Source organism: Carya illinoinensis, chromosome 11, assembly GCF_018687715.1.
Source record: "Carya illinoinensis cultivar Pawnee chromosome 11, C.illinoinensisPawnee_v1, whole genome shotgun sequence".
Classification (NCBI taxonomy): Eukaryota; Viridiplantae; Streptophyta; class Magnoliopsida; order Fagales; family Juglandaceae; genus Carya; species Carya illinoinensis.
This window is the reverse complement of record NC_056762.1, coordinates 9,813,807-9,826,827: the sequence shown is the minus strand read 5'-3', so window position 1 is coordinate 9,826,827 and position 13,021 is coordinate 9,813,807. Positions and strand designations below refer to the sequence as shown.

The following is a 13,021-nucleotide window of genomic DNA, read 5'->3' as shown; positions in this document are numbered from 1 at the left end:
ATGGCATTATGTGAAGATTTGGGGTTAGGGGATGTCCAGTTTGAAGGGGATGCAAAGGGAGTTATTGATGCAGTAAGAAAGGTGGAAAAGGACGATTCTAGTGCAGGACATCTGGTGGAGGCTTTGCAGCAGAAACTAAATTCATATTTCAGATGGACAGTGAAATTCATTCAAAGAGAGGGCAATGAGGTTGCTCATCAATTAGCTAAGATGGCATTGAACTGTGAAGAGGATAAGTATTGGGTTGAGGAGGGTCCTGAGGCAATTTCTAATCAAGTTGTTATAGATAAAATGTATGATGTAACTGATACAGTTTGAATATGAATACAATGAGGTTCTCTTTCAAAAAAAAAAAAAAAAAAGTAAGATGGAAAAAAATATTAACGAAAATGGAAAATCTTAAATTTGTAACAAGACAGGATTATTCTTAAAAAGAAAAACAAAAAGAAGTAGACAAATCTTAATAGGAACAAAACAAGAAATGACCAAATTATTGGATAGAGAATTTATTGAAATAAAAAACAGATATATAGAAACCCATAAAACATGATCAAGAGGATTTAATATATACTTTAGTAATAATTTAACCCTAATTTTCAGGCAGGGAATAGAGAGTTTACCCTCTATTTTACTCCATTAAAAGTTGTTTATATTTAAAAGAAAAATAAAAAGAAATGAAAAGAAAAGAAAAATAAATTTAAGGTCTCTGATGATTTATAATTAATTGCATTTACTTCATTGACTTGTGAATACTTAGAATGGAGAAAATATCTTACGTTCTCGATAAATTATTTTAATTACGTACATATTTTTTTCTTTTTTTGACATTAGGCATTTGGGAAAAAAATTCTGACTAATTTTAAGGATAAGCAGATCTTTAATAAGAAAATTTGCATAAATACATTTCGAATAATTCAAAACTTATATCACCTCAATATTCATTCAATTAAAAATTGATGAACAAAAAACCTTGTTTTACCACAAGAAAACTTATATTATTGATACATATAGATATGTTATCACTGTCAAGTGACAGTTAGATGTGGAATCTTCAAAAGGTTTCACATCCACCAAACCTTGTGCATCGTTCAAAAATAAAACTTCGAAAAAAAAAATGATTTGAGGGTTAAATTCAAAAGAGTTAAGTAATCCAGCTGTGGGGTAAATCAATAAAATAAAAAAATGATAGTTGAAGTTTTGAGAAAGCAAATGTAGTACAATTACTTTATAAAAAAGTGAATAAATACGAAATCTACATAAAATATATATATATATATATATATATTTTAATAATAAAGTAACTACATGACACTTACATATTTCACTACTATATATAACATTATTAAAAAATAACATTATTCTACTACTATGAGTCTAGTTTGTGAACAATGAGACTATTTTTGTAGCATTATAAGGATGTTTGTGGGCCATGAGACTATTTTTCAGAATTCTGTGAAAGATCGAAAATGGGGTTTCTGAGGGCGAAAATTCAAACCTTGTGAATGATAAAGTTGAGTTCCGGTGAAATCCATTTTCAAATCTGCAATTTTTGTTTAAAAAAATATCACTGGAACAGTGTCCCTTTTTGTGTGCATGTGGTAGCATTACTAGAAAAAAATATGCAGAAATGATTTGTGCAGTTAGAAAATGCAGTCGGCGTGCAGTCGGCTGTAAAAAAAAAATTAATACAGGACCTACATGAAAAAAAAAATTATTTTTATAGCTTTTTATAATTCATGCAGGTCCCCCTGAATATAAAATAATTTTTTTATAATTTTTTTTATTCATTTCGTACAGCCGACTGCACGCCGACTACGTTTCCCGACTGCGTGTAGCAAAGCCCAAAAATATGCCCACCACCACCTTTTCAAATTCCAATTAAAATATCTGTCAAAAACTCTCAAACTGAGCATATTTAGAATTTACATATTTTGCAAAATGTTGTGGGAAATTTCAAGAAAATCTTATATCTAAATAATCCCTACAGCAGAAAATCAAGAATTTGCTTATCCATCTGCTCTTAATTCACATACAATCTATGTATAATAATAATAATAATAATAATAATAATAATAATAATAATAATAATAATAATAATATCAATAATATTTCACAGCCGTTATCATATAAGTGCACATTACAAATAGCAATTTCTAACTCAGAAAGAAAAATTCAGAATTATTTGGGGAGAAAATTGAAAAACTACATTAGTTCTGGATGATAAAACACAAATTCTTGTTTATATATACATAGACAAATTAAAGAGCAACAGATTTTGAAAAAAAAAATGTAGGAAAATGACCACCTTTTACATCTTGCTGCAAACTACAGTCCCACCGACAATTCTCAATGGCAATCTCTACCCCAATTGCAAAGGCGGTTCATCTCGAATTCATTCTCACTGTTCTGCTGAAACAAGTAAGAATATGACTCAAGTAAGAATATGCGGGATTTGGAAAGTGCTGAATACAAACCCTTCAAAAAAAATTAATTAAGAGGAAGAAGTGACATCAGATGCAAACCAAAACAAATTTGAACATGCTCTTCCATGTACATAAGGGTTAATTAGGCAAGTGTGTAGAATGTAATTAGTTAACTCTTCTTTGAGAATGAGCCTCCACCACCTCCGACAGTTCCAACTTTAGCAGCAAGCATGACCACAGAAAGATAACAACATCCCTATATATAAACTAAGAGATACTCACAAGGTTACAATCTGAAGCAAGTTTTCATTCCTCATCACTATCATAAACAACTGCCATTCGGCGGTGGGATGCCATCTTTCTTGGAGGAGAGTCCTCATCTGACTCAATCCCCTTGCGCTTGAGGCTGCCTCCAAACTCCCTGCCCTTCTGTTTTGGCTCCTGAAAATATCCAAAAAAGCAGCATGATGAATAAAAGTTTATTTCATAACATCACAGCTACTCCTTGTATGCCAGATTCATAGAAAGGTAATTGGGCCACAATATGAGAATATCACCGATAAAGAACAACTTAAGCATCTGGTATAGATATTTCCTTTCAATGTTAAGATTATTGTACCATCTACAACAGACTTTGTTGGCTATCTGAAATTGGACAAACCTATAATACCGAACAATCCAAATATATGTCAAACAAGTCTTAGCTTTCCCAAAAAAATGTGCAGCACCCACAGTAACATGAATTATATTATTCATGGTGCAGTCATCACTGCTTCAGCTCCAGATTATATTTGATTTAGACAGCCTGCCATGGGGACTAGAAAAAGGCAGTTCACACTACCACTGAAGCTGTACAGAGTCTTTCAGTTCTGATCCAGGATGGTATGTTTCAAACCGGTTCGGAACATTGAGTAGATGCAAAATGAAACAAAACACCTAGTACTTGTATACATTGGAAATTCCATTAGACAAATATTATCGAACTGCCATACATACCAGGTATTATATACACGCTACAACCATACACAAAATTCCGTAAAACTAATATCAGAAAAATGACACAAACTATCACCCAACCATCATAATGGCGGATGGCAAGCTGTTTTCAGTCAAGCCCCAGTAAATGTAAATGATATTCTTATCTCATCAAACATCCAAAGGGCAGAAGCAAGTCATACAACTTGTAGTGCATCTAATATAGAAGCATGCCATATGACGTTTAAGCACCATAATATGTGTTATAAAGTGTGGATCCAAATCATCTAAAAGGCTGGACAATTAACTTGGACTGCTAAAAAATCTAAGATCATTAGATCCCAAAAAGCTCCATGATATTGCTCTCCAAAGTATGTTGTAAAAGAGGCAGTTTAAACTCAGACATGGGAAGTTCCCAAAAAACAGTTCTTCATATTAAAAACAAGAAGTGCCTGCAATATCTGTAACGCTAAACAGATCAGAAAATTTTAATGAAGTGTCAAATCCAAATGGAAGGAGTAATGTTAAATTTCCAGACTGACTTAACCATGTAGCGGACAGATTATGTTGTCATTAACCAAATAAAAAGGCATACCTCAGCCTCCTCCTCCTCATCCTCCTCCTCCTCCTCAGATGCTTCTTTCACTTCTGCCTCTTCTTCATGTTCTTCTTCCTCCTCTTCATCGTACTCCTGCACGGGCTCCTCAACCCTCTTACGTCGAGGAGACCTCTCATCTTCCTCACCATCAGTTTCATACTCAGATTCCTCTCTATCACTATCAGAGAAATCCACTGGGCGCCGAGATAATTTAGCGGATGGCACGGATGACTTGCGAGGGATATCTTTGGGTCCCTGTGACTAAAACATCAAATATGAACATCAATTTAGTAGAACAAATAAATCGCTATCTAATAAACAATAATATTCACTTGAGATTTCAAGTCATGAGACCTTCTTAGCATTCATGATTCGCTTCTCAGCTCGAGCCTCCACTTCCAAATCTTCCTCAAAGCGGTGTCGAGAACGTCGAGAATCATAATAATCTGTCTCATCATCCTAAATATAGGGTGATAATTAGAATAATTGTTTCAGGTTTCGACATAGGTACAGAGAAAAAAGATTCCAGAATATGACAGGAAAATGAAGACTAACAGGGTCTTCTACACCTAAAAAATGTCTGTGGCCTCCAAAACTAAAAGGATGTGCTTCTAATTGTATGAGTATATTCTGAAAAAATCCAAAATTCATGTGAAAAATAATTTCCTATAACAAGTGTATGACTTTTTCCTGCTCTGGTACATGGTAAGAGAAAGAGCTGACCTCATCAAGAGCATCTTCCAAGAACCCAGGAGAAAGTTGGCGCCTTCTGTCTACAGTAGGGGTGTATTTCCGGCTTACTTTTTCCCTCTTCCGATTAAGAAGTACATTTGCTCTGATTGTTTGACTTTCAGCCTACAAAATATTAAAAAAAGGATATGTGAACCATGACAGTACAAAGAAAAAAAGGTACCTAATGCAACCAATTACCTTTTCTTTTTCCTCCTTTTCCCTCTCGGGATCGATGTCAGTGATGCAGTTCTTAACCTTATAAACCTTTCTATTCCGTGAATCAACAAGAGCAGTCAGCAGTCTGTGAGAATTAGATGACAAAGACGATGGCATAAACCTCATCTTTTTCAAAATCCTTCCTTGCGATTGGAGGATTCCCTACAAGCATCACATATATGTATTCAAGAATTTTATGAAGTCCAAACGAGCAAGAGGGGAGAACCATGCATACTTAAAAACAAGTGATGACCAAACATGCATAAATTCATAAGGTCTTACATTACAATGGCCAAGTTTGGTAGGGTAAATCAGGCTTAATAATCAGAATCAATACACCTACTCAGTTTCTGGTATGCATATTTATTTCTTAGAATCTAATTTTTTTAGGTATTTGTTAGAATATATTTTTTTATATAATTAAGAAGAGATGTTATTAGAAACTAATGTCGAGGCAAAGCCCATGTACACAGGAACTATACAAAAGAAAACACCTAAATACATTCTAGGAAACGGAAAGTGACGACAGAAAATCATAAAGTATTTGTTAGAATATAGATTAAATGATTAAATTTACCAGTTTCCATTAGCTTCTATTCCCACCGATATAGATATGGCCATAAATGAGAATAATCTCGTCCTGTATGTGTACATTGAGTTTTAGTTTGCTAAAAGAAATTCTTTTTAGAAGTAATTTGATAAAAGAATATATGACGGCTCCAAGGACTTCATCCTTTCTGATCCAGCATCCAGTTCAAGGGAATCCCAGTACCCTGGCTTAAAATTCAGGTCCTAAAATAGTAAAAGCAGCCAAAAGGGGATTCCAACAACTTTACCCTTAGCACAAGCAAAAAAAAAAAAAACAATATGTAAAATAGCAACAAACTTCCAATAGGGGGAGTTAATTCTAAATCTTGACACAAGAAAGAAGCATGGACATCAGGGGTATGCCTATGAACTCTAAATACAGCAGCAGTCCTATGTAAACTTCCAAATAAAAAATATCAGAACTCACAAATTGCCTCTTTATTGGATTTATCTTCAACCCAAAGAATGAACACTACCATGGATTTCCAGCAAAGCAATTACAACAAGAGAACAAATTAAACTTATAAATAAATAAGAAAGAAGATGTAAGAATGCTCTAATTCCCCTTAATACTGACCATCCCACACACACACACATATATCAACGACCCCTCAATCTACTATGGTTTGGGAGCTCCATGCCTGACCTAATTGTAAGGGTTAGTGTTCAACTTACATGTGATATGATGTGCTCATGTGCTTGCAAGTACATAAAATGGGATAGTGGGATGGTTAAAGGAAGTTGAGTGATCTGATGACAATTTCGATGAGTCAAGGGATGCTATCGAAGGATGGAGAAATTTTCTCACCTAAATTATACAGGAGAAATCAACACAAATAGAAGTTTCTGACACAGTTAAACATGCCATCAAGAGAGAGTGAAAGGTAAAAGAACTTATTTTTTTATAAGCAAAATAAAATTTCATTGATATAAGAAAATAGGCATAGCCCAAATACATAAGAAAATATATGCATCTTACTAGACTGTTTACTCAAGGTTATCTTGAATCCATTTGGCAGTTCACTAGATTTGATAAGGAAGCAAAACAAATATGAAATCATTAAAGATATTATATTTATGGATCACATGAGATATAAAAATAATAATTAACTAAATGATCAGAAAAATCAAATGGCTATACTCACCTTTCCATGTCTGAGAAAAAGATGTGCTTGATCATGCTGAGCATCTTGCACAGATATGTCTAGAACTTCATTTCCAATTTGTAACTGCAAACTACCATCAGACCATCTCACAAAGCGTGCATTGCTTTCATACTGCAAATCACAAGGAGATATTGAAAACACTAACTGAAATATGATAAAAATGTTGCATTGTCAAGGTAAAATGTGCTCTTATAGTAGAGTTCAACATATTTCAGGATTTGAAGTCAGAGGACAGACAAAACTAAGAATCAATTAAAAAGGAAAAAGTTATAGAAGGTTGAAGAACCGCTATGTTTTTTTATTGGCACCAGGTGTCTGAGAATAAAGTCCCGACTAATCCTGAGGGTGCATAGGCCCTCGGCAAGGAGTTTCCCACAAGTGCACCTCAGTTAATTCAAGGTGAAGTTCCCCCAGTCAGATGGTCCCTAGAAATTGTGTGCACCCAAGAGGATTTCAAACCTTAGATCTTGAGAGAGAATATCACCAAGACCAAGGCCTTCACCACTTGAGCCAACCCCTAGGAGAACCACTATGTAGAAGGCGTTAATAATTGGAAAATTTATATACAACCATCAATCACTCATAATTTTGGTCTGAAGTAGACATTTGTGCAAAAGATCTCTAAATTCACTTTTTAAAAAGCATTTAATCTAGTCGACATCAAGCAACTTTATAAAACAATACGTGCAAGAAATTTGGTACTGTATTTTGTGCAATCTCCAATTGTACACATTAATACAAGAAAAATTCTCTTTAAATCTTAGCAAGTTTGAGAAGAAATAATCAGAGGACCTGCGACTTGTATTCATCCTAGCAGATTTGACTTCTGCCTTTTTCATACAAAAATAAATTTGTTTGAACTTATCAAAAACAAAAAATGTGTTTGAAACCTCTGTTACGGTGCATGTGTATGTATAACAGATAACAGCATAAGATAATTACTTACAGATGATGTGCCATCTGGATTTCTAACTGTCCTCCAGCGCACGATATTGTTCTCCAAGCGTATACGTTTCTTAGATCCAGACTCATCTGTCACAAAAGTATCCTCTTCCACGTATGTTTTAGGATCAAACGGTTTTGGAGCAATGCCCATTATATTAGAAACTTTGATCATGTTCATCTGCAAACAGATAACAGCTGAGTTCTAAATTTTGTGCTAACTCGTGAGAGTAAATTATCTGTGATCCTTTCTATAAGAAGATCTGAATGCAATCATAATGAAGAACAAAAACCATCAAGTACAATACCATGCACAAAGCTTGCAAAAGAAAAGTAAGAAGGCAAGCTATAAAGAACTTTTTTTTTTGTTATAAGTATAAAGAACTTCTTAACAACAGATAGATAGAAGAATATAGAAAATTTGTTGATACATATTGCCACACTTCAACCATGCATGTGCATGATGCCAATAGCGATATAAGTTGGAAATATTTAGCAATTTCTGCCAAACAGGTAAGTAAAGGCAGTTCTCCAAGATCTTTTTCAAATACAAGTTGGTCCCAATCCTCAACCTCCACCTCCATAACTGCATCCTATGCAAGAGGATATGCCTTGCATCCTATGCATGGCACCTAGTAATTCAAGAGGACATGCAGACGAGACCATTATTAAAATTTGAAGCGATGAGCTCAAAAAGCAGGCAATCCAGATAAGTTTTAACCTCAACTTTATGCTATACAAAACATGAAAAAATGCATATAGGTTTGTATAAGTTGTGCAAGCACCATGTAAAGCAAGAAAGGCAGATAAATAAAGAAAACATCAGAGCAGCACGTAGTAGAGAAAGTATAAACCTTTTCTGGACGAGCTGGGGGTGGGTGTAATGGAATCTCCAGCTCCAATGGCGGGCCAACCGGCTTCTCTTTATATTTAGCCTCAATGTTTTCCTCTTCTGACTCATATTGAGCATCTTCATCAGCAACTATATCTTCTGGTCTTAGACTCTTCCCATAGCTCCCTTCATCTTCCATAGGAGATCTCTAAGGCAGCAAAACACTTTACATTACACTTTTATAAGAAAAACACTTTGCATTACACATTGACCATGTATATATATATACACACACGATAATAGCATCACTAAGGCCTGGTTTGGATAGTGAAATCATCTCAACTTATCTCATCTAATCTCTACAATTTTCCCAAACTTCCAAACAAAATACAATAAACAATTGAACTTTTTCAAATCTGAAAACAAAAATAATATTCCAAAAATATTTTATTCAACTTTCATCTCATCTCATCTCAACACTATCCAAACCAGGCCTAAATTTAAAACATAAAGCCCATGCATCTAAACATCTGATACTTACATTTGAATCATGCTCAACATCTTCATGAACTGCATAGTCAGCTTCTTCTTCGTCATCAGACTCACCAAAAACATCACGAACAGCTGAATGTGAAATATGATTCTGATCCTTCTCTTCTTCTAGTGATCTACAGTTAAGAAGTCAAGGTTCTAGTCAAGTTAGCTTGCCACTTGTCACAATTGAGCATCAAAACAATGATTATGCTTTTGTTTTGATCAATGCAACAAACAATGCTTAGTGAACAGGCCAAGCATGCCAGCCCAAGCATCCAACGAGAAATAATTTGACTTCACAAAGAAAGACAATTTTATAAAGCTGTAGAAATCAAAATTTTGAATTATCAAATAAGGCATGGAAATAATGAACAGAGCCTATCAAAAAATTAAAAATAACTTCTCAAAAAATGAATTAATGAACAGGGAAAGAGAGCAATTTGAAAAGACTAAGTCAAAGCAAATGTTTCCGTATATGTAGCTCTAAAAAAGATAAAAAGGGTGGCCCAAGCAAAATAGAGGTTCACAAAAAAACCTTACCTAAAAGCACCTAATATTGTACACTTCTCATTAACATCCATGTCTCCTTCCTCAGAAAATTATGAGTACTACTCTCATAACATAGATACTCTCACTTACCTATTACCAGTTATTTCTAAAGGAATTAATTCTCACTGTCAAAAGCCTGTTGAAACAAATGCAACCATAAACATGCAGACAAGACATGCATATACAGAAATTTAAAACACAAAAAGCCCCCAAAAACATGCATTGAAACAGCAGAGATAAAGTAAAAGAGATGAAAAAACTCCTAATAAGCATAGTTGAATAGTAAGAGAACCAAAGAAAAGAGATTCTTCAATCGGCATTTGATTGAATTTGAGTGTGCACATGCACGTGTGAGAGTACTTGTAGACAGATTACCTTGGACTTCGACCCTGTTCAACCTCCTCATCTTCATTGTCAGGATAATGGCGTTCCTCAGATCTCTCTGATCCACTTTCAATAACATCACGTCTCTTGCTTGTTACTACTCTTTGACCATACTCTTCTTTTTCATCACTGTCAGTATCCTTTGCTTCACTTTCTTCCCTTTGATCACCAACCTCTACTTCTTGGGAGCTTTGATCTCTTTCACCCTCACTTTCTCCAGGATCAGGATCTACATTGTGCAACTCACCTTCACTCTCTACTTCTACCTCCCCATGCCCCTCCACTTCACCTTCACCTTCAGCCTCAGGCTCCAGCCCTCCTTCTGCTTCATCCTAGAAACAAAGTCATCACATTATGGTTTTTTTTTTAAATAAATAAATAAACAATTCCATGTGTATTTAATTCCAACAAACAATTCATGTGTAGAGAAATTTGCATCTTCTCTTGCATTTTATTTCCAAAAAGAGGAGGGTTATATTTTCATAAGCTTGATTTTAAGGGGAAAAGCACAAATTTCTAGCCGCAACTGTAATTTTTCTTACTAATTTCCTTCTTATACTTCGATCAACAAGACCCAATTTTAAGCATTTCATATATATGTATATACATATGCACGTATATACTTATATGCTTAACTACATATTATGTTGCTTTTGTACGGTTTCCTGGATTCCTCACCGTCAAAAAACAAAAAGTAGATGATCGAGTGATGAACAATTCAGAAGCAATTCTTGCTTCCAAAATCAGAATGTGAAAAATGCATACACATACACAAAATGGAAATATTTACCCATTCCTTAATTTTTATTCTTCCAACATTTTTTTTTATAAATATCAACATAAAGCATCAACACCGTTTCCCAAACCAAAAACTTCTAACATCGATAGTAATTAAGTAATTGGTACTTCAAATCTCAAATACACGTATAAAGATTAAACAGAAACCATCAGATAGGTATATGTGCATGAATTGCTCCTTAAATAAATACTCAACTTAGCAACAACAAAACCTACGGAACCTAAAAGCCACAAGCCAGATCCAGAGCCAAAATAAGAATATTTTTTAAACTGCTAAAGCTGGCATTCGGGGCATGAAATTGCATATTGAAACTTTTTGTTTTTCTATATAGTCTAGATATCAAAGAAAAGTGAGTAAGAGTAATTACAGAGGCGTAGTTGGGCTGGGGATTGGACTCGTGCTCGGAATCAACCTCTTCCTCCTCTTCTGATTGATCGCCAAAAAGGTTCTGCATCATCTGGTGCCGCTTCTCTTCCCCCATCTCTCTCTCTCTCTCTCTCTCTCTCTCTATGCTCGGAGCTTTCAGGGTACTTCTCTGTATGATCGGCCTCCGCTCCGCTCGAGTTTCTTTTGGGTTTTATCTATCAATTATCAGCCCAAAATATTCTCGACACGCCATCGTTCGGCGAACGGACGGGGGTCCCACTTAACTCAATTGATCGGATTTTTTTTATTATTATGAACAATTCTTAGTTAATTTAAGTAAATACTAAATACAACATAAATTTCACGTATTTCTTTTTTAAAAAATAAAGTTTATTTTTAAAAATAATTTTTTATATAAATTCTATATTTATCTACATTTTTTTAAAAGAGTACGCAGAACTTTCATACTTTAATACTATAAATATCATTTTTCTTTATTTAATAAATAATTTTCAATTTTATTAAAAATAAAAGAATAAGGTATTGTTTGAATCATGAGTTGAAATGAAAGTTAAAAGTTGAGTAAAATATTATTAGAATATTATTTTTGAATATTATTATTGTTTTATGATTTTAAAAAGATAAATTGTTTATTATATTTTATGTAAAAATTTAAAAAAATTGTAATAATGAAATGAAATGAATATTTTTAATATCTAAACAGGACTTAAGTCTTATATATCATCTTAGAGCATTCGTATTGGATTATGTAAATGCAAATATAAAATTTACATAATATAATATGATTATGCATTTGGCTTACATACTGGAGATTGTCTATTATAATCTCTTTCATCGTTTTCAGTCACTTTGGATAAAATGATGGCCCCATTCAAAATGGTCTTCCTTGATGTTATTTGTCAAATAGAGGACAATTAAACCATGCAACTTGTTTTGGACAGTGTAAATTAAAATTATTTTTTGTATAATTATTACTTGTAATTGACCATAATTTCGTAATAGACAACTTTGGTCAAATGTATTATTTATAAAATAGACAATTAAAAAATTACCATTTATGGTTTGTATAATGTATTGCTTGTAATTGTCTATAATTTTGTAGTATTATAGAGTGATTGTAATTAGGTAGCGTAATGGATTGCAGTCTAAATATTAGAAAAACATACCTTAAAAATAATGCTAATTTGAGTCCCTTCTATTATATGCACATCTAGCATATTATCTGAAATTAAAAGTTAGTGTCAAAAAAGAAAATATTACATTAGTAACAAAGTAAGAAGCATAAAAGAAAGAGTTATAATTTTTGTTTCATTTTATTTATGGCATTAAGGTCCTCAACTCTTTTCTCCTTTGAATTTAACATTTTTATAACCTTTTCAACTATAGAAACCCTTCGCCGTGTTGGCAGCCTCCATTTACCTCTTACAAAATTTGAATTAAATACAATTTTATCATTGCCTGCAATTCTATCAATCATAACTCTTGGTTTTGAAGATTTTGGTGCACACATTAAGTCATGGCAAATCTCTTTCATCGCAACTAAATATTCCATCATATTCATGTAATGCTTCTTACTTCTTGATATGAGTAGTGTTACATCACAAGTCAGTACCCAAAATGTGTGCTCACTGTATAACCTACTCAATCATGCATTACTATGAAATTTTGTATCTTCCCAGTAGCCTCCCCCAACTCTCCTCAAAGCCATCATATGTTTGACAATCACTCCTGAATGGAGGGTTTTAGATCACAATTATATATTGAATGTGAGCTAAGCTTTTATGAGAGTTTTTCATTATATGTCACAGACAATATTTATGTCTAGTGTGTGGAAAAATAATTGCAATTACAACCTATATTGCACAATTTTAATCAATTATGATTTAAGCTGGTGCG

At 33.6% G+C, this 13,021-nt stretch overlaps 1 protein-coding gene across 3 annotated transcripts; it reads right to left on the bottom strand.

Moving 5' to 3' along the window:
- Positions 1-2,079: 2,079 nt before the first annotated feature.
- Positions 2,080-11,312, bottom strand: LOC122281661 (protein LEO1 homolog). Of its 3 annotated transcripts, none has more exons than XM_043093385.1 (12): positions 11,106-11,312; positions 9,931-10,271; positions 9,014-9,140; positions 8,495-8,680; positions 7,645-7,821; positions 6,678-6,809; positions 4,927-5,106; positions 4,720-4,851; positions 4,351-4,455; positions 3,994-4,251; positions 2,706-2,864; positions 2,080-2,409 (listed from the first exon to the last, which is right to left on the bottom strand). In XM_043093385.1, exons 1-11 carry the CDS (start codon positions 11,217-11,219, stop codon positions 2,730-2,732), a joined length of 1,887 nt encoding a protein of 628 aa, XP_042949319.1. In that variant the 5' UTR covers positions 11,220-11,312; the 3' UTR covers positions 2,080-2,409; positions 2,706-2,729. The 3 variants fall into 3 exon arrangements, with proteins under 3 accessions (XP_042949319.1, XP_042949318.1, XP_042949317.1); XM_043093384.1 differs by having other exon boundaries at positions 2,080-2,406; positions 3,994-4,257; positions 11,106-11,311; XM_043093383.1 differs by having other exon boundaries at positions 3,994-4,257; positions 11,106-11,310.
- Positions 11,313-13,021: the final 1,709 nt, after the last annotated feature.

Excerpts from the sequence above, each read along its gene's own strand:
- LOC122281661 (XM_043093384.1), bottom strand. The coding sequence starts at position 11,219 with ATGGGGGAAGAGAAGCGGCACCAGATGATGCAGAACCTTTTTGGCGAT. Across the intron at positions 4,456-4,719 it reads TGGAAGATGCTCTTGATGAG|GATGATGAGACAGATTATTA; the intron begins GTCAGCTCTTTC and ends CCCTATATTTAG. Across the intron at positions 4,258-4,350 it reads GAATCATGAATGCTAAGAAG|TCACAGGGACCCAAAGATAT; the intron begins GTCTCATGACTT and ends TTGATGTTTTAG.